The following is a 26,754-nucleotide window of genomic DNA, read 5'->3' as shown; positions in this document are numbered from 1 at the left end:
AACTTCTACAAAAAACGAGTTTTATATTTTTGGGTTGGGTATGGTTTCTTTGTCTAATCACACCAGCTGATGGGAAATTGCCAGATAAGTCTTCTGTAATTACCTTTGCATCCCTCTCTCCTGGACCATGGTACCTGCAGAACCCGGAGCAATGGTCCCCAAACCCCATTCCCACTCATGGATTTTGGTTTTTATTTTGATTTTAATATGAAACTAAGATCAGGGGGAGGCAGGAAATATACCGGAAGGTTGACAGCTTATATCTGGTACCAATATGCCAGCAACTAGCAATGGCATTTATGCTCTTTCATAATTTTCCTTATTGTTTTTCTACCTAATCATTGCATTTTTTAGCTGATTAATTACTTCTTGATTGTTCTTTCCATTGCTACAGGAGCAAATTAAGTATCACAGAATGTTCATGAAGCCACCATGTTTCTTTCCAGTGTAAGGAAACAAATCCCCAGACTGCTTTTGAATTGCCTTGAACATGTTGGGATTCTTAATATCAGTGGGAATAAAGAATAATTCTTTGTGAAATTAATACATCTAAGCGCAACTGATTTCATGGTAAAAAACTAGTGAAAATTAAGACAGCAAACTTGATGTACTGTAGAAGGCGGTGCTACTGCAAGATGTACAACCATACAATTAAAGACTTGAGGAGATATTTGGTTGAAAACATGGCGGTTGCTGCTGCTGGCACCACATGCCGTGCATTCCGGCTCATTGCGTGTGGACCGCCACCCTTCACCCTCTCCCTACGTTTTGCAACAGTGTTGCAACCCCACGTTTCCCGCTGCCTAAACTTGATCTTTCCTACATGCACTTTAGGTTTCTCTCATTTTGATGATCCTTCATTGCCACATTCTCCAGCTCCTTCATGTGCTGTCTCATCCGTTGCTAATGCGAACATAATTGCATGTAGTACATCATGTTTTCTTCCCACGTTCCAACCAGAAAGGACAATCTTGGGTAGGACGTATTGTTGGCATTTAACACAAAGGTGTGACCATTGATCAGTTATGATTTCTGCTATGAGTGTATGATCCTGTTTTACTACATGAGCTGTAGCCATGTTCTGCTTCCAGTTCTGTCCAGGTGAGCCCGGCTGGTTGCTGCACTGCAACATTGGGTATCACCCCTTGAATTTGATGCAGGGTTCAATCTATCAAAATCAATATAACCAAAGACTCAACCTCAGCTTTTTGTTCATCTTGCTTGGATGCTGAGAAATTGAATTTGGAACCGTAAAAGAGATTGTTGTCTGTGTTACTACTAATCAAGCAAGCAAAAGTGCAAATGGAACAATGTACAAGCTAAAGATTGTGATTGGTACATTGAAACTAGCTTGATTAATGGGGTTAGAGAGCAGTATCAATTTGATGGAAAAGACCCAAAGCAATCAGCTCAAGCGTCAATCGTGTGTTAACTGTTTATATTGCCTGACCAAGTTTTTGAGAATTGGAAATGGGCCAAATAGTTAAGCTAATTAAAGTGCAAAAACTGATCACTACATTGATAGTTAGATCTGCCCTGTATTTGATGTGATCTACCAATACAACATCAAATTTGGGAGATAACAAAGTTTTTGTTGCATGCATCCCTTCACTGTTTAGTGCATTTCCAAATTATAGATATATTTTTATATATGATTAAAGTGATACACGGAACTTACAATGAAATCAATGAAAAAAGAGAGTCGAAGATTAAAATATAATGTTTCGAATAATTTATAGAGTAATATGATAATATTTTTTGAGAAAAATATCATAATAATTAAGAGATCACCAACCCTGATGGTTGCAAAAAGAAATTCTAACAGTGCTAGCATAACTTAATATTGGTAGACATGTTTGAAGATGGAAACTGATGGATGAGAATTCTAGTTAGTAATAACCTTTCCTATTCAATTTGACCAGCACTAAACTCTATATATCACATTAATTGCTCATTACCCATCATAATTATCCTTTTCTTTTTCCATTACTGTATCTTAATTGAGATGTTTGACTAACCACCCTGGAGTAAAAACAAAAAAAAAAAAAAAAAAACCCACAAGTAGACTAGAGTTACAACTGTTAAGTAACATCCTAGAGTTTAGTTGGAAACAGGGTGATTCAGAACACAGAATTTTTGAGGGAAGAAAGAGTGAAGAGGAAAAGAGTAAATTACTGATAAAGAGTCATGTTCAAAGCAAAGACTAAAGCGAAGAAGAGGGTGTTAGACAATTGTTTTGCAAGATGCATGCTTGTGTTTTACTGTATGTATTAGTAAACATGTAATGTGGTGTAAGGCATCTAAACTCATCACCTACCACTGATAACTCCATCCCTTCTTCTCTTCTCTTATTATCTTCCCCACCCTTCGCCCCATTCACCATTCCATGTCCATCCACTTCTCTCAGTTTCGGGCCTTTCCTTGTCATTTCTGGCTTTGCTTTTGCCTTTGCCTTTACACGGAGCCTCATTTCTGGTACCAGATAGCTCCATTCCAGCTTAGATTCACCTCCACATTTCCCCAGGAAACAAATCATCTCTCTTTTGCTATTTAACTGCCTTTTTTTTTTTTTGGATAAGTGGGTGCATTTGCAGTTTCGTCAATTGGCTGCTGTTGTTTCTGGAAAGTGGCCACATTTTTGGGCTTCCTTATTTGGCTGCTTTCATTCTTGTTAATCTGAGATCTGGGCTTGTTTCTTTGGTTTGTTTCTTGTATGAGGAGTGGGTGTGCCGAATTCAAAGATCTGAAATTTACCGCGGGAAGGTAAAGATACCAAATTCGTTTAATTGGTTTTTTTTCTGTATCAAAATTTTTACTTTTAAGCTGCACAGAAAATCGTTTCTCTGTAGCGGGGACCTTAATTGTTCTATCATTTTGTCTGATCTGTTCCTTTGGTAAAATAAAAGTTCTGTTTTTCCATAGCTTGATGCTTCTGCTCCTTGGTTGCTTGTGTGGAAATGCTGAATGCTAAGTAAAAGATAAAATTTGGAATGGATATTGTAATACTGTCGCATGGATGATGGAGCAATAAGTGCCTTATTTTTAGTTTATGTTTATGTATTAATCAAATTTCGTTCCTTATGTCTTGTGTCAATCATGTAGGTTCTGAATATCTGAAAGTAAATAAGGAAAAACAGACATGGCAACTGATCTCAACGCAGAATTATCCCAGAAGACTGCCATTTTTGGTCTTAAGGTCTGGGAAGTTATTGGGATTGTTGTTGCATTATTTATCATAGTCATCCTTTCTCTGCTTTCGTTTTGTTTAACTTCCCGGAAGAAATCAAGAGCTAGAAATAAGATTCCTCTTACCCAAATCCCATCTGTTTCCAAGGAAATTAAGGAAGTCAGGGTGGAGCAAGTATCAACCAATGAATTTGTTCCTCGTGATGGTATTCTTCTAACCATTCATGACAAATCCAGTGACAAAGAGTCAGATAAGGTTCTGGTTCATCTGGGGATGGGAAAATCCAAGAATGGAGACAATAGTAGTCAGTCAGGTTCATTTCACCATTTGGATAAAGATGGTGCAGGGTCTCAATCAGGAGAAGAAGGGAGTTCTGGCACAGTAACTGTTTGTAAACCCTCTTCTTCACATCCCATTACTGCTCCTTCTCCTCTAGTTGGCCTGCCTGAATTCTCTCACTTGGGTTGGGGTCACTGGTTTACATTAAGGGATCTTGAACTTGCCACTAACCGGTTTTCAAAGGATAATGTTCTTGGAGAGGGTGGATATGGAGTTGTTTATCAGGGCCATTTAATCAATGGGACGCCAGTGGCAGTTAAGAAGATCCTCAACAATGTGTGAGTATATATGTGTAAACTTTTAAAATGGTGTTATTTTCTTGTCCTTGTTTAGCTGAACTTCTTATCATCTTCTCTGTAGGGGCCAAGCAGAGAAAGAATTTAGAGTGGAAGTAGAAGCCATTGGGCATGTACGCCACAAGAATTTGGTTCGTCTTTTAGGTTACTGCATTGAAGGAACAAACAGGTGTAGTCTTGTTTTACTTTGTTTTTTCATGGTTTAAAATTTGAACAGTTACCTAGATAATGCGTTATCCTTAGCAGTAATAAAATTAAGAGACCATGGAAAAGCAGTTTGGGGCTTAAATATTTTAGTAGCAGTGTCGATTCTGCTATCTGGATATTGGTTAAGTTTCTGGCTTGCGGCTTTTAACAAAAGGCATATGATTTAAAATTTCAGGATGTTGGTTTATGAATATGTCAACAATGGAAACTTGGAACAATGGCTTCATGGAGCTATGCGTCAGCATGGATATCTTACCTGGGAGGCTCGCATAAAGATTCTCCTTGGCACAGCTAAGGCGTAAGTCAATATATTTATATACATTTTCATCAGTCTGGTTCTCATTTGGCATGATGGCTCTTCTTGCAGTCTTGCCTACTTGCATGAGGCCATTGAACCAAAGGTGGTGCACCGAGACATAAAGTCCAGCAATATATTGATTGATGATGACTTCAATGCCAAGGTTTCTGATTTTGGTCTGGCCAAGCTGCTGGGTGCTGGGAAAAGTCATGTCACAACCCGAGTTATGGGAACATTTGGGTATGTATATTCACTAGTGTGTGTGATTTTCATATATTTAGTACTTTAAGTCTCTCTCTCTCTCTCTCTCTGTGTTTCTTTATCTGATTGTTATCTTCTCCTAAAATCACACAGATATGTGGCTCCAGAATACGCAAATACTGGCCTTTTGAATGAAAAGAGTGATGTCTACAGCTTTGGGGTTGTACTATTGGAAGCAATTACTGGTAGAGATCCTGTAGATTATGGTCGTCCTTCCCATGAGGTACACAGTAATCATTTATAAGATCTTTACTAAGCTGCTGCAAACTCAAAGGCTAGTTAAGTTTAATGCTTTTGTTACTAAACCATAGAAATCTGTCAGTTGATTTAGGTCTCCTTACTATATATTAGGTGTACAGCTTGTTCCCTGCCCACCATGGCGTACTACTGGAATTAAGTTAAGGATTGCTTTTCTTCTGTTAAAAGGCATGCCATCCTGTGTTCTGAATTGATGAATTAGTTAACTGGCTGTGTTTGTTTCTGTCTCTTTAATATGGTGGACCAAAATACATAACTAAGTAAAATTTTAATATTTATGGTGCTAAGAGAATAGTACCTGAAAATTAAATAGCTAAGGCTGTACAACTGGCAATTAGCAGTTGAGCGCTTCTATGCCCCTTGTGTCTCGGGAGGTATTTCTACACTGTCCTGAATTATAATCTTCATTCTAAAGTACTAATATTTCAGAATTCAAAATTATTAGAGAACCAAGGCTTCCCCCTAACATGAATATATAAAAGTTAACAGCATTCTGCACCTATACTGCGGTCAAGCTCTTAATATTTCAACTTGGTGGTCATGGTCAGTCAAAGGTCTAATTCAAATTGATATAGCTGCATTGAAATTGTTTTCTCCAACATAACTATTAGTGATGGATTTCTTGGTTTTTATATATTAAGATTTTTTAAAGCTTTATTAAGCATGATATATCTTTATGGTTACAGGTAAATTTGGTTGATTGGCTGAAAATGATGGTGGGAAGCAGGAGGTCAGAGGAAGTGGTAGACCCAAATATTGAGGTCAGACCATCAACAAGAGCTCTAAAGCGTGCCCTTCTCACTGCTTTGAGATGTGTTGATCCGGATTCTGAAAAAAGACCCAAGATGGGCCAAGTTGTGCGAATGCTCGAGTCTGAGGAGTATCCCATACCAAGAGAGGTTAGTGTTAAATTCATTTCTGTAGCATAGTGGATTCAATTTGGACTTGTCATTAAAGAAAAGAAAAGAAATGAAGATAAAGGAAACTTGAACTATCTGACTTGACTGCTTCTTTAGGTTTTTTGTCTAATTGCTTACTTTTTGTGGCATTTTTCTAACTTTATGACATATAGCCAAGCATTTCTCAGTTGTATAGCCAAGAGTATTACTTTCTGACTCACTTGGTACTATCTTAATGTGGCTTTACCTTTATTATGATAAGTACATCTATTTCTTCCCTCTCTCCATTTCTTACCTCTCATCTAGTGCTTTTATAATGAATTCCTCACTAATCTATTCTGCCAAAATTGTATGATCAAAAGCTGTGTACTGTAATCAACTTCTGCCAAGGAATAGTATCTTTATGTTTATCCCCTCTTTTCTTTGTTGTTTTAATCAGAAAGCTTTCTTTCCTACCAATATTAACATTTATATCACACTTTTGGATGCACTTAATCATGCTTATAAATACTGTGATATTCGTGAAGTGTATGCTGTTTTCTTCTGAGTAGCTAGTATATCTGCGGTTCTGTTTCGGTGAACTTAAAAGAAATGATTGGATAAAAATTTTGAAATTCAGGATCGAAGGCACCGTAGGAATCATGGAAGTAGCTTGGAAATAGATTCACAAAGGGATAATTCTGACACTGATCGTAGCGATTATCCAGCTTCCAGATCAGAGAGCAAGCGGACGCAGTCTTAACATAAACTGCAAACAGGCCGAGGATGAACGGTGGAATTCTTAAAATTCTTTCAAACTGTTAAAATTTCTTGGGTTTGTCTCCATATTAGTTGTCGATAAGTAGGGCATGGTGGTAAAGAGTGGGGAAGGGGACAATGATCGCTTATTCTTTTGCTTTTTTTTTTTGGCTTCTCCTTTTGTTTAAATTCTTAATATAATTTGTAGATGGAAGAGATGACTTGTTTGTGTATGGAAATTGGCGTTGTGAAGAACCCAAGATTACTGGGGGTGTGTACAGAATCGGGGAGCTCCTTTTTAAGTTTTAATATTGTTTTGAGGAATTGCTCCCCACATTCCTTCTTGAAGAATGGAGGTGACAAGGTGGTCATGAACTTTTTTAGATTATCTTTCTTTCTGCTTTCCCCCCCTTCACTTCCACCCCATATGTTTCTTCTAAAAAGAAGTTAGACTAATATGCAACAGTCGACAGCCCATGCATTAATGTAAGCTGCATGGCCACATTGAGTTATCATTTTGGTTTTACTAGCAAGTATCATAAATTGGGGTTTGCTTCAAATTGGTGGATTTGAGTATGTAGCATGCCATGTTTGGGACTTGGGATGGTCGTGTTTGCTTTGATGCAGTGAGGATTGATGTTCATGTTAACTTTTAGGTTCGGATCATTTTGAGCCAGGTGGAGATTGCATTTTGCTTTTGTTGAAGGTGGTGTGTTATCTCATTCTTATGGTAAACCTCTTTGTTAAGCTTTGGAGACAAAATAGTTGAGTAGTCTCCTCTCCCTCTGGTTTTTCAACCTGATCTGGGGGCCCATATCATTATTAAAGATGTTAGCTGTGAAGTTCAGCAAAGTCAAAATTAATTAGAACAGCATTCTGTTTCTGTAGGTCTGCTTTTATGGGTTGAAATCCAAACAAAATTACTTATATTCCTTGATCTGCATTCAGAATACCATTGTTTGGGGTAGCTATAGACTTTAAACATGCAAGTTTAGAAGCTTAAACTGTCAACCTGAAAAATCTTGACTGAAAATTGTTGTGTGGTTGTCATGGAACTCTGCTGGCTTCCAAGAAAATGTTGAAGCATCATTCAAACCCAAGAGTCAAATTTTCTTTGTAATTTGAATCCACTGATGTTGTCATTAGTTGGCATCAAGGTGCATATACATAGTTTAATGAATAACAAATAGCAGTCATTTTTGATCTGGTCAAGCCACACACCCAAACTTCCAACTGCCAATGAAATTATAATCAGGATTCTGAGCAACTGCAGCTGCAGCTGCAGTCCTCACCATGTCATTAATTAAACTGCCTTGCCAACCAAGTTTACTACTCCTAATTAGTTTTCCAAACGAGCCCTATTTTTTGTTTCCAAATCTTATAGTTACAAGTTTCCAAGAAAAACTAATATTCTTGCCAGCCAAGTCACGTTTCTTGCTAGACCAGCTTTGCTCATTTTTTTTATGTTTGCAACCGAAGCACGAGAGAGAGAGAGAGAGAGAGAGAGAGAGAGAGAGAGAGAACACAGTTGTGATATGAGCAACCATATTTTGTCACGTAGACAAAATATTATTCTCTAATTTCAGACGACTTGAAGCCATTGCTTTTGCGATAAAGCTGGTTTTTCTCAATCTTGGTATACCATGGTTTTGCAGTCAAATGATCAGAGTTTAAACTGCATGATCGTATTCAGCTTGATCTTGATTATTTTATACTAAGCAAAAGTCAAAATTTAACAGAGTCAACTCCTGATCCAATGTAATTGAAGCAGTAAGAGCGTTGAAAAAGATTGCTTTGATTAACAACTGAATTTCCCTCTATCTCTCCAGCTCATTTTGGTTTTCTTTCTTTTGTAGATGGATTTTGACCTCTCAAAAATTCCAAAGTTGTGATCTCATAGAATATAGGTAATCTCCTACATATGCACCATTTTTAAATTTCTTAGACATTAAGGAGAAGAATGATGAATTACCTTACTTCAGCAACCTTAGTAGTTTAACATATACAAGCAAAGGCTTGATTGTCTATATATACAACTTGTTCTCAGTATATCATAAAAGGTCTACAGGTTTTTCAGGTTATCAAACATGGCTCAGATGGTTGGTACAGATGAGATCGAATCACTGAGAATTGAGTTGTCAGAGGTAGGAAGAAGTCTGAGATCATCATTTCAGCTTCATGCCTCTAGTTTACGGAGCAGCTCAGCCCTGAGTTCTGGGAAGGATGATGCTGGTGTTGAATATGCTCTGCAGTGGGCTGCAATTGAGAGACTACCTACATTTGAACGGCTAAGATCATCTTTGTTTGATAAAGATAATGATGGGGATAACAATGGAGGGATGGCTAATGGTGAAGGAAAACGTGTGATTGACGTCACCAAGCTTGGAGCTCTAGAACGGCATATATTCATGGAGAAACTGATCAAACACATAGAAAATGATAACCTTCAGTTGTTGCGGAAAATTAGAAATAGAATAGATGTGTAAGCCTTCTTTTCCCTTCTTTTAACCATGCACCTGAGTGTGTTTGTGAGGCTTCATGCATTTGTATTTTATGCTCATACGTATGAATTGCCATTGGTTGGTTAACTGGATGGCTGGTTGGGGTGCATGTATTTGCTTATGCATGCTTTTATCTCTATGGATGTGCAGACAGGTACACCTGAGAAACAAGGATCGATACATGTACACCCCACATGGATTAATCTCTTTCTTTCCTTCCTAGAATTTGATAGAATTGATTTTGTTTTATTTCCTCAATCCAATTTTCACTGAAGTTTTTCTTTTTTCAGTGCATAAGATGCAAAACAAGAAGCAGAGCAAGCCTGACACCTCATAATGGCTAAACCTTAGACATACATATGCATTTTCTCAGCGAGTCTGTTCATCAAGGCAGTGATAAATTTAATGTTGGATTAATTCTAAATTGGGTTTTGCAGGGTTGGTGTAAAGCTGCCCACTATAGAAGTAAGATATAAGGATTTGCACGTGGAAGCTGAGTGTGAGGTTGTTCAGGGAAAGCCCCTGCCAACTCTATGGACATCTTTTCAGCGCTTTTTCTCAGTGAGTAATTTCATGTTCCAAGACTAGTTTGAAAATTTGGCAATCGACCATGTGATTGGCTTTCAGAACAAATAGATGCAGCTTTATTTTGCTTGTTGGTTAGATTAAATTAGCATATTTACAACTTGAGCACATTTGGTTAACCAAAGAGGAGTTAAATAAAAGTTAGAACTCTACTAACCTCAAAAGCCAAGCCTAGGTTGTCATATTGTTTGAATTATTGGAAAACAAATGAAATTAAAATGAACTTTGACAGGGCTGCTGATGTCAATGACTAATGCTATATTTTCTGATCTTGTGCACATTTCTGGTTAACTGTAAGTAATGTACAGAAGATCAGAAATCATCTTTTCTATACGGTTACCATGCTCTGATATTCCTAAATATAGCAGCATGCTGTTTAGACTGATTAATTTGAAAAACTTCATTTTCCAGGATGTTGTGAGGCTCTCAGGTGCTAAGTCTCATGAAGCCAAGATAAGCATCATCAATCATGCCAGTGGCATCATAAGGCCTGGAAGGTACAAGAGAATCATTAGTTCAATAACTTGTAACTGCATTCCTTTTCATTCCCTTTCGTCATATGCCTGGAAGAAAAATACTTAGCACTTTTGAATGTATTTGCAGAATGACTCTACTGCTTGGTCCCCCTGGATGCGGGAAGACCACCCTTCTAAAAGCTCTGTCGGGAAATCTGGACCAGTCTCTCAAGGTTTCATACTTCCTATAACTTGGTTTCAACTTTTTACTAAACTGTTAGATGTCTCTCTAGTATTATGACTGGCCTCAGGTCATCCTCTTTGGTTCCAATACACACTCCCCAGCTTCCCATAACTTATAGAGTTTTCATTGCTGGAGAGTTGCTTTTAAAACTTAATGCGGACAGAGCACAAAAATGTGATATCTTGTTCAGATATGATTCTCAGTCATGTTCAATTTATTCTGAAATGTTTTTCCACAACAAATGCTTGAGTTTTTGTCCTAATTAATGTAGTCATTCTCAATATCTTTTTGTTCTTTCTAAAATAGGTCACTGGAGAAGTCTCCTACAACGGTTACAGACTAGAGGAGTTTGTTCCCCAGAAAACTTCTGCTTATATAAGCCAAAGTGATCTGCATATTGCTGAGATGACAGTGAGGGAAACTCTTGATTTTTCTGCCCGTTGTCAGAGTGTTGGAAGCAGAGCAGGTTAGATTTCTTTGATGTTGAATAAATTATATATAACCATGGACATCTTATTGATGCCTAAAGTGATTAAAACTATAACATTATAATTCTGCCTATGAAGATATTATGATGGAAGTCAGTAGGAGGGAGATGGAAGCGGGGATTTTACCGGATGCAGATGCTGATACTTACATGAAGGTGACTTTACCATACTTGGTTGTTCTCTCTTTGGATTACAGCTTGAGCTGTCAAAGATAAGGTTTATGTGCATGAATCAATGTAAAACGTTATGTAACTGTTCATGTCATTCTGTTTCAAGGTTATGTTCTTTATACTCTTGCCAATGTTAAGATCTTGACATTTATTTATATGGTTTTTCTTCACAGGCAATATCGGTCAAAGGACTAAAAAGAACCCTTCAAACAGATTACATTTTAAAGGTAATTTCTTTGACAGAAACAGATTTTATAAATTGAGAATGTTGAATCTGAAAACATTCTCAACTCTCTTGGTGGCTTTTCAGATCCTCGGACTTGATATTTGTGCTGACACATTTGTTGGGAATGCCATGATCAGAGGTATCTCTGGAGGTCAGAAAAAGAGATTGACTACTGGTAGGTTGAAAGGTTGAAGTTGAACTGACTAGATGTATGATGCACACTCTAGTAGGGTGTTTTCACATAACCGCAAAGGATTTATTGAGGTGTTTTCTGAACAACCAATTCTTCCAATTGAGTTATGCAGGGGAGATGATTGTAGGTCCAACAAAATCCTTGTTTATGGATGAGATAACAAATGGTCTTGACAGTTCTACTGCATTTCAGATTGTTACCTGTCTTCAGCAGCTAGCACATATCACAGATGCAACTTTACTGGTTTCTCTTCTTCAGCCAGCCCCAGAAACCTTTGATCTCTTCGATGACATTATTTTGATGGCTGAGGGGAAGATAGTGTATCATGGTCCACGTGATAATATTCTAGAATTTTTCAAGGATTGTGGGTTTAGGTGTCCTGAAAGAAAAGGGGTCGCGGACTTCATCCAGGAAGTAAGTGCCTGCTGTTTCTAGCCATTGCCTTCACATGCTCTAGTTTCATCAGGTTTAAGTACTTTATTAATTTGATTGTTGATTTTGCAGGTTATATCAAAAAAGGATCAAGCACAGTACTGGCACAGCACTGAATTACCATATAGTTATTTTTCAGTCGATATGTTTGCTGGAAAATTCAAAGAATCCAGTCTCGGAAAGAAGCTTGATGAGGACCTCTCGGTGCCATATGATAAATCACATAGCCACAAGAATGCCCTGTCCTTTACCCAATATTCCCTTTCTAAATGGGAATTGTTTAGAGCTTGCATGTCCAGGGAACTTCTTCTCATGAAGAGAAATTCTTTTGTTTATGTTTTCAAAACAAGCCAGGTTATACTTCTTACTTCAGCATCCTTCCATAGTTCTCCCTCGCTTCTCCCTTTTTCCTCGGATGGAACGATGTTTTGCGTTATTCCTGTCAATGTTATAGCATTAAATATAATGTATAAGGCCTTGAAATTTTTTAAACATGTTAAGATCTTTCTCTCTGCAGCTTATCGTTGTTGCAATAATCACAATGACTGTATTTTTGAGGAGTCGGATGCATATTGATGTCCTTCATGGGAACTACTACATGGGAGCCCTTTTCTTTGCTCTTGTTATACTTCTTGTTGATGGGATTCCAGAGATGTCTATGACTGTTGCAAGACTTGAAGTTTTCTACAAGCAGAAAGAGTTGCGTTTCTATCCAGCATGGGCTTATGCAATTCCAGCCAGTATTCTAAAGATTCCTCTTTCATTCCTGGAATCTCTTGTTTGGACGTGTCTCACTTATTATGTCATTGGATACAGTCCTGAAGCTTGGAGGTGAGTTTGGCACGATAGAAAAGATTGCTTCTTCAATTTTAATGTATCTTTTGTGTTCAACAGTTGCCATTTCAGATTTCTTCTGCAAAATTTTTATCAGCTAAAATTTCCAAACCTTTAGTCTGGAATGAAATTTCTTCCTAGATTGACATTTAAGAATGTGCTGCATCTTTAGGTTCTTCCGCCATTTCCTTCTTCTTTTTGCTGTGCACTTAGCATCAATATCTATGTTTCGGTTCCTGGCTGCAGTCTTCCAGACTGCAGTTGCTTCCATGACAGCGGGTAGTTTTGCAATATTATACGTCTTTCTATTTGGGGGCTTCATTATCACACGATGTAAAGTTTCCTGGCTCTTCTCTATTTCGATTTTAGAATGTATCAACCAAATGATAACCTCAAACAATGTTATTTGCTGCAGCCTCCATGCCAGTCTGGTTGAAGTGGGGCTTTTGGGTTTCCCCTTTAACGTACGGGGAGATTGGCCTTTCTGTCAATGAATTTCTGGCTCCTCGATGGCAAAGGGTGAGTCACTTCCAGCTTATTGATTCCTGTAAATCATCCTACCCTTTCTGTCTCATCAAACTGTGATCACAAGTTCATCAGAGTGCATGATTTTGATTTTCCATCGAGATTTATGTATCCAGATGGGCAGTTAACAGTGAAAGAACTTATGTTGCACTGCAAAGATGCATTTTTTGTCCCTCTCCTCATGGTGTTGCCATGCCATGAGCCTGTTAAATTTACATTAGCTGGTGTGGAAAAGCATATTGATGCTTGGTCTAATTCCTATGCTTGCTAGATATCATCAAACAGTACAATAGGGGGAGAATTACTAGAAAGCCGTGGATTAAACTTTGGTGGATATCTTTTCTGGATATCACTTGGTGCCTTACTTGGGTTCACCTTAGTTTTCAACATTGGCTTTACCTTGGCCTTAAGTTTCTTGAAGTGTAAGTACATCTTGTTTTTCTACTTGTAATCAACTTGAGAATGACTGGATGTATAACGTGCTTGTTCACCTAACTAAATGCATATTCAGCTCCTGGATCTTCTCGTGCCATTATTTCACATGAAAAACTTTCTCGAATACAAGGAAGAGAAGATTCCTCCAATGGTGCACTTGGGAAAGAAAAGTCCACAAATTCTCCTGCTAATAACATCAAAGAGCCTAGCAAAGGTTGGCTTGTTATCATTGATTTCATATTGTTCTTCACTTTGGCAAGCTTCCAAAATTCTCTTGCTGTTGACATCTTAATTTTTGCCTTTCTGTTTCTTCTGTTTCTTGTTGTTCCCTTATCTTGATTAACAGGCAGGATGGTCTTACCTTTTGAGCCCTTAACAGTAGCATTTCAGGATTTGCAGTATTACATTGACACCCCTTTGGTAAATACATTTACCATTTCGATCATTCACACAATTGGCTTATTGAGAATATTTGAAGCATCAGTTTGCAGGACACTTATCTCTGCTTAGTTCTTATTAATTCCTTTTCATCTAGGAAATGAGAGAACGGGGATTTTCTCAGAAAAAGCTCCAGCTTCTTTCAGATATTACTGGTGTTCTCAGACCTGGAATTCTTACAGCATTGATTGGTGTCAGTGGAGCTGGAAAAACAACTCTTCTGGATGTACTTGCAGGAAGGAAAACTACCGGATACACTGAAGGGGAAATAAAAATTGGAGGCTATCCTAAGGTTCAAGAGACTTTTGCTAGGATTTCAGGCTACTGTGAGCAAAGCGACATACATTCCCCACAAATCACAGTAGAAGAATCTGTGATGTTTTCTGCTTGGTTGCGTTTGGCTCCTCAAATTGATTCAAAAACTAAAGCAGTAAGTGATTTAAATTTGAAAAGTTGTTGGATGAGTGTTTAGATTTGATCATTACAAATGATATTATAACGGAGTGGGTGAGATTGTAATATTTTATCACATATCAGATGTGAATATGATTATTAAAATCTATATAGCATTCAAGTCAATCACTGTTGGTAATTTGAGTTTGAGTTTTTAAGAGCTTAAAAGTTGCTAAGCTAATGTTTCGACTTGGATCCTTACATTAAGGATTGAACTTGGGTGTGGGTGGGATTATAATACTTCATTCCATGTCGATTTAGGTAGTTACAGTAAAGAGTGATGGTGGGATTATAATATTTCATCTCACATTAGATGTGAATATGATTATTAAGACTTATATAATGATCAATTGCTACAGACAATATGAGCTTTGAGTTTTTAAGATTCATATGATTTAGGTTTGAAAAGTTAAAAAATTGTTGGGCTAGTGCTTGGACTTGGTACTTAAGGTTTTAAAGATGTTATGTTTCACCATTCAATTCTAGATCTTCTTGGTAGGCTATTTGTAACGAAACTGCTGTTACATGTCTCAATAGGAATTTGTGAATCAAGTCCTTGAGACCATTGAGCTTGATGAAATTAAGGATGCTTTAGTTGGAATACCTGGGGTTAGTGGTCTGTCAACTGAGCAACGCAAGCGGCTCACGATAGCTGTGGAGCTTGTTGCAAACCCCTCAGTAATCTTCATGGATGAACCTACAACTGGCTTGGATGCGCGAGCAGCAGCAATTGTCATGCGAGCAGTAAAAAATGTAGCTGATACAGGGAGAACAATTGTCTGCACAATTCACCAGCCCAGTATTGATATATTTGAAGCATTTGATGAGGTAAAACATGTTTTTACTTACTCTTAAACGTAGAAATTTGAAATAAAGGTAACTGCGGATCAGAATCCATCTGTATACTCACCCCTTTTTTGGGTGCTGTAGTTGATCCTTTTGAAAACTGGTGGGCGCATAATCTACTCCGGACCACTAGGGAAGCATTCAAGTAGGGTTATAGATTATTTTGAGGTTAGTTTGCCCTTGGAAATACCTATACCTATGATATGTTTCATCCTCCTCATTTGTTTGTGATGTGCTACTTTTATGTCTTGGATACATATGTTTCAGTACTTAACAGCTATCACTGACAGGCCATCTCTGGCGTACCAAAGATTCGAACAAATTACAATCCAGCAACTTGGATGTTAGAGGTCACTTCTGCGTCTGCAGAAGCTGAGAAGGGTTTAGATTTTGCCCAAATATACAAGGATTCTGCTTTGTACGAGTGAGTTACATTTCAATAATTATACTGTTTCTGGTGATTTGTAAAGTTGGACATTGCAGAACAATCATTTCTATGAAGTATCTCTTGATTTCAGAATCAGGCTTTTGTCCTGCAACTTAAATTGGATAGTTTGAATCTTCTTAACTGGAATTGAGGCGTAGAAGGGCTTGGATTTTCCCCTCTCTCCCTCTTTTATCCGATGGCTGATTACATGATTCAATGTTAATGCAATCTAGTAGTCTATACTAGGAAACAGTATAAACAAAAGTTCATGGCATTCTATTTGCATGCAGGAGCAACAGAGAACTTGTGAGGCAGTTCAGTACTCCACCTCCTGGTTCCAGAGATCTGCATTTCCCAACTCGGTTCTCACGAAATGCTTGGGGACAATTCAAATCTTGCCTATGGAAACAGCATTTGTCTTATTGGAGAAGTCCTTCTTACAACTTGAACCGTATTATTCATACTTCAGTGGCATCCTTGCTTTTTGGTATTCTCTTCTGGAAGCAAGGACAGAAAATGTGAGTATATAGGGATTCGTTTGGCAACATAAAGAAATATTAATCAGAAAAGAAATGTTACTATGAGACATGACAATTCAACATTGCAATTGGTAATGTACTTACTTCAGCTATACTTGCTATCTTTGTTTTTCTCAATGTCAGAGATAACCAGCAGAATCTATTTAACATACTTGGTTCGATGTTCACTGCTGCAATCTTCTTGGGCATAAGTAACTGCTCATCAGTTTTGCCATACGTTGCAACAGAGAGAACTGTCATGTACCGGGAGAGGTTTGCAGGAATGTACTCCGCATGGTCTTATGCACTTGCACAGGTACCCTTTTTCTTTTTGGGAATTGATTGAGCTGTTTCCCAAGCAATTTTCATAATTTAGATTATTGCTAGAGCTTCAAAAGGTTGGTTCGTTTGAGATAATTTAAACTTGCATAACTTTCTCAACCATTTTCTAGTATTTGTTACTTGTTGAGTAGGCCAAATATGTAGTTTACGAGTTGAGTTTCCTTGCAGGTGACAGTTGAGATTCCCTATCTGTTTATCCAAAGTGTTATCTTCGTGATCATCACGTACCCCATGATCGGATACTATGGATCCGCTTACAAGGTTTTCTGGTACTTGTATGCCATGTTCTGCACAATGCTCTACTTCAATTACCTGGGAATGTCACTAGTATCCTTGACACCAAATTTCATCTTGGCTTCGATCCTATCCTCAATCTTTTACACACTCTTTAATCTTTTTGCTGGATTTCTCATCCCTCAACCAGTAAGCCACTGCACTCTAGACTAAGGAAAAACTAATTCCAACTAAGAAACTGATGTTTATGGTGTTGTGTGAGTGCAGCAAATTCCAGGATGGTGGATTTGGCTCTATTATCTGAATCCAACTTCATGGACAATGAATGGAATGCTTACATCTCAATACGGTGACATAGACAAGGAGATCATGATATTTGGAGAAACCAAAACAGTAGCTTCCTTCTTAAAGGATTACTTTGGTTTTCACCATGACCGCTTGGGTATCTCAGCACTGGTTCTCATTGCCTTTCCCCTGGCTCTTGCATCCATTTTTGCATATTGTGTAGGAAGACTGAATTTTCAGAGGAGGTGACAGATGCATGCCACCAATTTACCCAAATTTGTTTGAATCCCATGCTTTTAATCTTCCTGGTGAATACTAATATACAGCACTAGTATTTAATACCAGAAAATTCCAAAAAAAAAGAAAGAACGAAAGAAAAGATAGGAATTGGAGATCCATGTAGACTCCATATATTGTCCACAATCATTAAATCATGGTCCCATTTGGGAAATGTGAGAAATGGAAGAGAAAAGGAGGAAAAAACAAGGAATTTATTAACACCATTTAAGTAGCACTCCCAAGTCCCATCCAACTTGATGTAATAAAAGAGGTGGTGCATTGATGAATATGACAGCTTCCCTGCCATTCAATCTTTATAACTACCTGCATGGACCTTGCGGTTTTAATGGAAAAACGACAGCTTGGCCTGTTTATTTCTAGATATGGAATGCACGGTCATCAAAGATTTATGGCAAGTTTAGATTATTCCCGTTTCAACTCAAGTGTTTACTTTTCGTCTAGTACGAAAATGACTGTAGCATCGTATTTGTCCGCTCTTCGTCTCACTTTATTTTATTTTATTTTAAACTTTAAAGGATTAATGGAAAGGCAATGCCGAATCTCTAAAATCCCTACTAATCTAACTTTTCTTCGTAATCAAGAAATCAATCCCACATAATCAAATCAAATCAAATCAAAGAAACTTAAATAAAAAAAAAAATCAAAGATTGCACCAAATCTTAGACAAACACAGATATTATTATACATAGAAAGAAAATATATCTCATCACATTTAAATTAAAAAAATATTATTGACGAGTCTTTTGTATTAAATAATATAAAATGTTATTGTTCAAAAATAATATAAGATGTAAGTATAATATACCAAAAAAAAAACTCTCAAACTATTTAAAAAAATTTAAATTAATTTTAATACTTTTATTACATTCAAGCAAGCTCTTGTATTTTTATTTTAAATCAAATAAATTTTTGAATTTTTTATTTTGAGTTAAATAAATTTTTATAATTAATAATTAATTTAGTCAAAATGTCATTGATCATTCTATGTAGCGTGATGCTGATGTGTCATGCTGGTATATCATAATTGATGATAACGTGATACGTTAATTTGACATGATGACATAATTATGTGATATTTTTTGTCCTGCACATTAATATCATAAAAATTTATTTGATTTAGAATAAATACGTGATTGGTTAGCGGGTGGTGATTATCAAATTTAGATACAAAAGAATATGTTACTAGTTCATAACACGTGGTATGGAGTAGTTAGGTCGTCACAGTCACACCTTAAATGCGTGACCATTGATCTTGAAACTAATGTCCGCTTCACGCGACATATACTTAAACAAGAGCAACACCTCTTCTCCTCTCTTCCGCTTGGATACGAAACCACTCTATGCTTACAAACAAGTTAGTAGTGCTAGAAACAAAATGGGAAAAATTCAACTTTGAATCAATCCAATACTCAACACAGCCACACCGAATCATGGCACATGACTTGAGTTGTAAGATTTTGAAAATTCATGTATGGTTGAAACTTGAAAACTGACTGACGGTCTCATATTTAATTCCCGGTGGTTATCAAAGTCTTGTCAATCCCCGCTGATTGCTGACAATATATATAGAGACACTAACTCTGGATCAATGGAGACCCAAAAGTAGCGCAGCACATGGCATAATGGCATCCATGGTAGACTCAGAAAGAGAAGGTATTGATGTAGAACCAGGGGATGAAGGAAAACGGGTCGCAATGGATCCTACCAGGCTTCGACCTCAGGAACGCCATGTCTTCATAGATAAGCTCATCAGAAACATTCAAACGGATAACCTTCACTTGTTGCACAACATCAGAAAAAGACTAGACAGGTAATTCTTTTTCTTTTTTTCAAAGGCAGGTAATTGTATATACTTTTTCTTTTTCTTCTTCTTCTTCTTCTTCTTCTTTTTCCAGTAGCATATACTATACTCCTAGTCCTAGCTGCTAGTAAGCTGCTGCAAACTCAGACACATGTAGCTAGTAAACTGATAATACACATGCCTGCTACCTACATGACCAACCGAGCTAAACTGGGTTCTGCAGAGTTGGTGTCGAGCTGCCTAGAGTGGAAGTCAGATATAAAAACCTCCGTGTGGAAGCAGAATGTGATGTAGTTCATGGGACGCCGCTACCGACACTGTGGAATTCCCTAAAAAGCCCGGTTTCTGTAAGTATATCTATATCTATTATCTATATATCATCGATCGAGATGTGGCGTTTTCCAGACTAGTTTTTCAAGATTTATATACATATATATTGTATTTGGATGTTGTTTCGCAGCACCCTGCAGCAAGACTGATGGGTTCAAAGTCACACCAGGCAAAGCTATGCCTTATCAGTGATGTCAGTGGCGTCATAAAGCCTGGAAGGTTACAAATCTCTTCTTAAGGTTTAAACTGGTCAAATGGTTCTGGTGACGGACACCATCCATTTGACAGTAGAACTAATGTAGCTAACGTACCATCAGCTAATTTCTGGCAGGATGACTCTACTCCTTGGTCCTCCAGGGTGTGGGAAGACCTCCCTGTTAAAGGCGCTTTCCGGAAATCTAAACCAATCGCTTAAGGTATCACCTATGCAATAAAATTTTATTTTTGGCAACGTTAAAATGAATTCCAAATATAATGGAACATATCCATATATTTTTTTTCTGCTAGATAAGTTGACTGTTGGTTGTGTTGGCTTCCACTAGGTCACCGGGGAAGTTTCTTATAATGGATACAAACTAGAAGAGTTTGTCCCCCAGAAAACTTCTGCATACATAAGCCAAAATGACCTGCACATTTCTGAGATGACAGTGAGGGAAACACTTGATTTCTCAGCCCATTGTCAGGGTGTAGGAAGCCGAGCAGGTACACATGTTTTCCCTAAGCTCAACCTAGCTAATCATAACTTTTAGTTTCTTGCAAAAGTGATAGTTAAACTACTGCTTTTAAAGACATCATGATGGAGGTCAGTAGAAGGGAGTTGGAAGCAGGAATTGCTCCTGATCCAGATGTTAATACTTACATGAAGGTGCGTATTCACGTGGCGAGTTATTGCCCACATCTGTCAAATCAATGAACCGTGGTTTATTTTCACTTTTCACAGGAAACATCTGTCAAAGGACGAAAAGGGAAACTTCAAACTGACTACGTATTAAAAGTAATTATCCTTAAACACTGCTTAATTACTCACGCTACTATCCTTGGGAATGCATAATGTTAACAGTGCTTACTCCTAATAATACGTAAACTTCTACTGTTTCCTGCACTTGTTATCAGATCCTTGGACTTGACAGTTGCGCTGAAACATTTGTCGGTGACGCCCTGAGAAGAGGTATATCTGGCGGTCAGAAGAAGAGATTGACTACAGGTTGTGACTTAGCTTTAGCAAAATAATATATAGCCATTCACCAATTTCATCCAACAAAAAAAAAAAAATCTTCTGTGAGTTGTGATTTAAACTTCAATCTCAAATTATGCAGGCGAGATCGTTGTAGGTCCCATAAAAACTTTGTTTATGGATGAAATAACAAATGGCCTTGACAGTTCCACTGCATTCCAGATTGTTACTTGTCTTCAGCAGCTTGTGCATATGACAGATGCTACTTTGTTGGTTTCACTGCTTCAGCCTGCACCGGAAACTTTTGATCTCTTTGATGATATTATCTTGATGGCAGAAGGGAAAATTTTGTACCATGGACCGCGCGATCACATTCTTGAGTTCTTTGAAAACTGTGGGTTTAGGTGTCCTCAGAGGAAAGCGGTCGTAGACTTCCTTCAGGAGGAAAGTGAATTAATCCAGTTTATTTCTATTCCCTGCAATGCAGTCTCTTGCTTCTTCAAAATTAAAAGCATTTCGCCTTCGAACTATGCAGGTTTTATCAAAGAAAGATCAAGCACAATACTGGTACAGCACTGAGCTACCCTACTCTTATTTTTCCGTCGATATGTTCGTCAGGAAATTTAAGGCATCCCCCTTGGGGAAGAGCATAGATGAGGATCTCTTAAACCCATACGACATGTCCCAAGGACATAAGGATGCTCTTTCCTTTAGTGAGTATTCCGTTTCTAAATGGGAAATCTTCAAAGCTTGCATGTCAAGGGAGCTTCTTCTTATGAGAAGGAACTCAATTTTCTACGTGTTCAAAATAACTCAGGTGAGGACTCGTTCTGTGTAAATATGTAATCTCTTTCATTTCTTTTTTCATCAATGAAGGTTCATGCTAAAACAGTTTCAAGCTTCAAGAACATGTTGATAGAACAGAAGACTGAAAGTACTGAAACTGAAATCAGTATTTAATTAAACACGCTTAATCATTAAAATTGTCTTCTTTTGTCAGCTTGTCATCATAGCATGCATCACAATGACTGTATTTTATAAGTCACGGATGCATATTGATAATCTTCATGCAAATTACTACCTGGCCGAGCTGTTTTTTACTCTTATGATACTTGTGGTGGATGAGTTTCCTGAGGTGTTCATGACGATTTCGAGACTCCCAGTGTTTTACAAGCAGAAAATGTTATGCTTTTACCCAGCTTGGGCTTATTCAATTCCAGCCGCTATTTTGAAGCTTCCCATGTCATTTCTGCAATCCCTGATTTGGACATCTATCACTTATTATGTAACAGGATACACTCCTGAGGTTTCAAGGTGAGTTCCATGAAAATTTTGAAATATTGTACTGAATGAGATCAGGACTTTCTTAAAACTTCATGGTTATGTTTCTCTTGGAATGAGTAAGCAGAACAAACAAATTAAGTGGTAGTCTGTCAGGAAACTGTATCCTAGCTAGCTAGGAAGTGAAAGGGAAAAAATATAAAAGAACGAAATGCCTACTAATTTATCTGCTAAAAGTTGGTGGCCTTGATAGTTATCAGGAAGTTGAGATTGAATCTTCTTTTTAACAAGGGGAAGGGCTACTCTTGTCTTGCAACCTAACCCCTTCAGAGGGGCAAAATAATAATACTAATAGAAAGAGTAAGAAGAAACAATTTTCATTTCATTCTTAAGCAAACAAGATATTAATTCTTCTGGTTGGTGAGCCTAAACGTTGATCATTTGCCCTCTTTTCAGGTTCTTCCGTCAGTGTATCATGTTTTTTGCTGTGCAGTTATCAGGAATATCTTTGTTCCGTTTCGTGGCCTCCCTCTTCCAGACTTTTGACACTTCTGTGGCAGCTTCTAGCCTAATAATTTTTCTACACTGGTTATTCTGTGGCTTCATCATTCCACGGCGTAGGGTTCTTCATACCTTTTTATTCAGTTTATTGTAAAATGATTCCTGTAAAAGGATGCATACTTATTAATCTGTTTCATTGGTTGCAGCATCCTGGCCAGGTTGGATGAAGTGGGTTTTCTGGGTTTCTCCTATGTCATATGCAGAAATAGGGCTTTCTGGAAACGAATTTCTTGCTCCAAGATGGCAACAGGTGAGATTCCTATTTATTGGTTTAAATGCTTGTTATTGTTCAGGTAGTTAAGCAGCCTTCTTCAAAAGAATGAGGAATTCTCACAGATTTCTTGCTAGTACAATAGTTGAAGCAAGCATGAAGTGCATCAGATTGAATGAGTGGTCCAAAATTTGACAGTTAAAGGTTAAGTAAATAGTGCACACAAGTTATTGGTTTCTTTAATCAGTGTACCTCTTTCCTCCCAAAAGATTTCTTCCATCAGCCACATAAAGATTGTGCTCCTGCAGTTTCTCCAAGTATAGTGTTTTTTTTTTTCCAAATTTTTAAGCTAAATGATGAATCCCATCTACCTTCCATTCTGGTGAAAACTCTTAGCAAAATTAGCATTACTTGTAAACCTGTAAACGATGCTTACTTTAAGTGCTGAATGAAGCTGAAAGTGTACTCTTTTCTCCATTGATTATCAAATTTGCAGATGCTAACCATGAACACCACAATAGGGCAAGCAACACTAGAGAGCCGTGGATTATACTTTGATGAATATTTTTTCTGGATATCAATCGCTGCATTGTTTGGCTTTTCTTTAGTTTACAACATCGGATTCACCTTGGCCTTAAGTTTCTTGAAGCGTAAGTTTGTTTTTTTTATCTTTTTTTTCCCCCAATTTTCTTGTATTCAATATTGAGGAACTTGAAACACCTGCAGCTCCTGGATCGTCTCGCATTATTATTTCACGGGACAAGCTTTCCAAGATACAGAAGGGAGATTTTAATGGGGTTGCAAGTGTGGTGAAGGGAGTAAGCCATTCGGATTCCAGTAATAAGGAACCAGCTAATAAAGGTTGTTTTGTTGTCTTCTTCTTTTTCTTCTTTGTTTTTCTTCATATAATTGTGCTTGCCTATCTCTTTTTCATCATAATTTATGGTTGCTTTGTCTCCATCACAGGCAGGATGGTATTACCTTTTGAACCTTTGACATTAACATTTCAGGATGTGCAATACTATGTGGACACCCCTCTGGTAATCAGACACATTCTTCTTTGGCAATGAATCATTTTTCGTGAACCATTGAACATTGATGCACTGTTTTGTTGGTCCTAGGAACTGAGAAAAAAGGGACATGCTCAGAAAAAGCTGCAACTCCTTTCAAATGTTACAGGAGCATTAAGGCCTGGTGTCCTAACAGCACTGATGGGTGCCAGTGGAGCAGGAAAAACTACCCTTCTGGATGTTCTTTCAGGGAGAAAAACTATAGGCTGCATAGAAGGAGAAATTAAGGTTGGTGGGTACCCTAAAGTTCAAGAAACATTTGCGAGGATATCTGGTTATTGTGAACAAAATGACATACATTCTCCACAAATCACTGTACAAGAATCTTTAATATTTTCGGCTTGGTTGCGTCTGGCTCCTCATATTGACTTGAAAACTAAAGCTGTAAGACTCCATTATAAGAGTTGATGTTTTCCATCTAAAGCTAAATTTGAGATAAGTTTGTGATCATGAAGGTGCTTTGGTGGGTTTTATAGGACTTTGTTAAAGAAGTCCTTGAGACTATTGAACTGGACGATGTCAAGGATGCCTTGGTTGGCATACCTGGTCTTTCAGGTTTATCGACTGAGCAGCGCAAGCGACTTACAATAGCGGTGGAGCTCGTTGCCAATCCTTCCATAATTTTCATGGATGAACCTACGTCTAGCTTGGATGCACGAGCAGCAGCCATTGTCATGCGTGCAGTGAAGAATGTAGCTGATACAGGTCGAACAATTATTTGCACAATCCACCAACCAAGCATTGATATATTTGAAGCATTTGATGAGGTAATAGTATAACTGCTATTGTGAGAAGATATCCATTTTAAAAGGACGAGTGTTTTTTCTTTTATATACCATTCTAGTTGTTCTTTCATAACAATACCTGTTGCTTTCATTGCAGTTGATTCTTCTGAAAAACAGTGGGAGTTTGATCTACTTTGGTCCATTAGGACAACATTCTTGTAGAGTTATAGAGTATTTTGAGGTTAGTTCAAACTGTATTAATTGCTTCGAGCAAACAGCTCTTGATCGACCTTGATCTTACATTCTCTGTATTCTTACTGACAGAGTATTCCCGGAGTGCCCAAGATCAAAGACAATTGTAATCCAGCAACATGGATGCTAGAGGTTACCTCCCCACCTGTGGAGGCTGAACTTGGAGTTGATTTTGCACAAATTTACAAGAATTCTACTTTGTATGAGTGAGTTCAATTACTCAGTAGTAAATTAATTGTGATTTCTACAAAGTTGAATGATTTATTAGTGCCTCAAATGCATTTCTCTCATATTCATCACCAATGACAACCTGAGGAAGACATAAACCAGTCATATCTGTCTGAAAAGCACAGGGCAAGACCATTTTCCATTTCAATGAGTTCAAATCCCTCCATTGTTGTAGAAATTCATACCTGAAGCATTATTTCAACTACTTGCAGACCTCCTGGTATAGATTGACTGTATAGTAGCATCTTGGCAGGATGCTGCCTTAGCTCAAGTGTTTCTAGAATGAAATAAATAACTTTACAAACTGGCGGATTGACTTATATATTTCATTTCTTCCTTTTCTCTCTTTTTGTTGGTAGGAACAATGAAGACGTTGTGAGGCAGTTGAGCAATCCACCTCCTGGTTCAAGAGATCTTCATTTTCCAACCCAATTTTCACAAAGTTACTGGGGCCAGTTTAAATCTTGTCTATGGAAACTAAACTTGTCCTATTGGAGAAGCCCCGCATATAACTTGACACGTTTCCTGCAGACTGTTATAATATCTCTGGCTTTGGGATTAATATTTTGGAACCAAGGAAAGAAAATGTAAGAATGGGGCAAACCGGCATAGGAATCATTCATTTCATGGATACTTATACATAGGCTTCACTTTTCCTTAATTATAAATCTGCAGATAACTAACTTCAATTTTTCTATCTTATTTTCCTTTTTAAATCCCCAGAAATAACCAGCAGAATTTGTTCAATATTTTCGGTTCAATGTATTCTGCTGTGGTCTTTCTGGGGATGAATAGCAGCTCATCTGTCCAACCGTCTGTTGCCACAGAGAGAGTTGTTATGTATAGAGAAAGATTTGCAGGGATGTACTCTTCCTGGGCTTATGCACTTGCACAGGTACATTCCTGCTGCCAACTGACCACCCTAAGTTTACACCATAAGTTGTACTATGAACTCATTTTGGTTGAGTAGCTTGTCTTTGGAATTTCTTGACAGACCTTAAGTTATTTTGCAGGTGACAATTGAGGTACCCTATCTATTCATCCAAGCTCTTGTGTTTGAGATGATCACGTACCCCATGATTGGCTACTATGGATCAGCATACAAGGTTTTGTGGTACTTCTATGCCATGTTCTGCACACAGCTCTACTTCACCTTTTTTGGAATGTTGTTTGTCTCATTGACACCAGATGTCACAATTGCTGGAGCATTATCCTCTTTCTTCTACCCAATGCTCAATCTTTTCTCTGGCTTTCTGATTCCTCCTCTGGTAAGTCATTTTTATCCCCTCAAGTCTCATAGAAAGGGCAGTAAAACACATGACAGTAATTACTATGAGATATTTACTTGGCTGGCTCTCTGGTCTTTCCTCTGCAGAAAATCCCAAAGTGGTGGATCTGGTTGTATTACCTAATGCCTACATCTTGGACATTGAATTGTTTGCTCACTTCACAGTATGGAGATGTGAATGATGAAATCATGGTGTTTGGTAAAGCCAAGACAGTTGCTTCCTTGCTAGAAGATTATTTTGGGTTTCACCATGACCGCCTAGCTATTACAGCAATATTTCTGATCATTTTTCCCCTTATTTTTGCTTTTCTTTTTGCATTCTTCATTACACGTCTAAATTTTGAGCGAAGGTGAATTTCGCTTTCTAGCTCAATGATAAACTTTCCTTGCTTCTGTTTCTCTCACTTTCTAGCAGAGTT

The 26,754-nt window shown here is 37.7% G+C and overlaps 3 protein-coding genes across 3 annotated transcripts; all 3 read left to right on the top strand.

Moving 5' to 3' along the window:
- On the top strand, positions 2,072 to 6,898 carry LOC18600628 (probable receptor-like protein kinase At5g18500). Its single transcript, XM_007031182.2, has 8 exons — positions 2,072 to 2,763; positions 3,103 to 3,804; positions 3,887 to 3,991; positions 4,205 to 4,327; positions 4,397 to 4,567; positions 4,682 to 4,811; positions 5,533 to 5,745; positions 6,365 to 6,898. The coding sequence occupies exons 2-8, from the start codon at positions 3,140 to 3,142 to the stop codon at positions 6,485 to 6,487; spliced, it is 1,530 nt and encodes a 509-aa protein (XP_007031244.2). The 5' UTR covers positions 2,072 to 2,763; positions 3,103 to 3,139; the 3' UTR covers positions 6,488 to 6,898.
- On the top strand, positions 8,346 to 17,412 carry LOC18600627 (pleiotropic drug resistance protein 3). The gene is made up of 25 exons (XM_018121309.1): positions 8,346 to 8,390; positions 8,552 to 8,965; positions 9,422 to 9,545; positions 9,981 to 10,066; positions 10,173 to 10,257; positions 10,575 to 10,734; positions 10,835 to 10,911; positions 11,100 to 11,153; positions 11,237 to 11,327; positions 11,458 to 11,759; positions 11,850 to 12,131; positions 12,295 to 12,608; positions 12,784 to 12,944; positions 13,027 to 13,130; positions 13,408 to 13,558; positions 13,648 to 13,785; positions 13,918 to 13,991; positions 14,107 to 14,439; positions 15,000 to 15,290; positions 15,393 to 15,476; positions 15,599 to 15,732; positions 16,026 to 16,253; positions 16,398 to 16,569; positions 16,764 to 17,018; positions 17,097 to 17,412. Exons 2-25 carry the CDS (start codon positions 8,571 to 8,573, stop codon positions 17,361 to 17,363), a joined length of 4,362 nt encoding a protein of 1,453 aa, XP_017976798.1. The 5' UTR covers positions 8,346 to 8,390; positions 8,552 to 8,570; the 3' UTR covers positions 17,364 to 17,412.
- On the top strand, positions 18,741 to 26,739 carry LOC18600626 (pleiotropic drug resistance protein 3). The gene is made up of 24 exons (XM_018121310.1): positions 18,741 to 19,224; positions 19,439 to 19,562; positions 19,676 to 19,764; positions 19,877 to 19,961; positions 20,088 to 20,247; positions 20,334 to 20,410; positions 20,486 to 20,539; positions 20,659 to 20,749; positions 20,862 to 21,163; positions 21,255 to 21,536; positions 21,720 to 22,033; positions 22,457 to 22,617; positions 22,708 to 22,811; positions 23,269 to 23,422; positions 23,499 to 23,633; positions 23,739 to 23,812; positions 23,894 to 24,226; positions 24,319 to 24,609; positions 24,725 to 24,808; positions 24,892 to 25,025; positions 25,407 to 25,634; positions 25,771 to 25,942; positions 26,061 to 26,315; positions 26,423 to 26,739. The coding sequence occupies exons 1-24, from the start codon at positions 19,037 to 19,039 to the stop codon at positions 26,687 to 26,689; spliced, it is 4,158 nt and encodes a 1,385-aa protein (XP_017976799.1). The 5' UTR covers positions 18,741 to 19,036; the 3' UTR covers positions 26,690 to 26,739.

This window comes from Theobroma cacao, chromosome 5 (assembly GCF_000208745.1).
Source record: "Theobroma cacao cultivar B97-61/B2 chromosome 5, Criollo_cocoa_genome_V2, whole genome shotgun sequence".
NCBI classification, from domain to species: Eukaryota; Viridiplantae; Streptophyta; class Magnoliopsida; order Malvales; family Malvaceae; genus Theobroma; species Theobroma cacao.
The sequence above is the reverse complement of the archived record's forward strand: the minus strand, read 5'-3'. Positions and strand labels throughout refer to the sequence as shown.

Bases quoted from the DNA above. Each gene is read 5' to 3' on its own strand.
- LOC18600628 (XM_007031182.2), top strand. From the start codon at position 3,140: ATGGCAACTGATCTCAACGCAGAATTATCCCAGAAGACTGCCATTTTT. The intron at 3,992-4,204 runs GTGTAGTCTTGT...TTAAAATTTCAG, and splicing joins TGCATTGAAGGAACAAACAG to GATGTTGGTTTATGAATATG. The intron at 4,568-4,681 runs GTATGTATATTC...AAAATCACACAG, and splicing joins CGAGTTATGGGAACATTTGG to ATATGTGGCTCCAGAATACG.
- LOC18600626 (XM_018121310.1), top strand. From the start codon at position 19,037: ATGGCATCCATGGTAGACTCAGAAAGAGAAGGTATTGATGTAGAACCA. The intron at 20,248-20,333 runs GTACACATGTTT...CTGCTTTTAAAG, and splicing joins GGGTGTAGGAAGCCGAGCAG to ACATCATGATGGAGGTCAGT. The intron at 22,812-23,268 runs GTGAGATTCCTA...TCAAATTTGCAG, and splicing joins TTGCTCCAAGATGGCAACAG to ATGCTAACCATGAACACCAC.
- LOC18600627 (XM_018121309.1), top strand. From the start codon at position 8,571: ATGGCTCAGATGGTTGGTACAGATGAGATCGAATCACTGAGAATTGAG. The intron at 10,258-10,574 runs GTTTCATACTTC...TTTCTAAAATAG, and splicing joins ATCTGGACCAGTCTCTCAAG to GTCACTGGAGAAGTCTCCTA. The intron at 12,132-12,294 runs GTTATACTTCTT...TTCTCTCTGCAG, and splicing joins ATGTTTTCAAAACAAGCCAG to CTTATCGTTGTTGCAATAAT.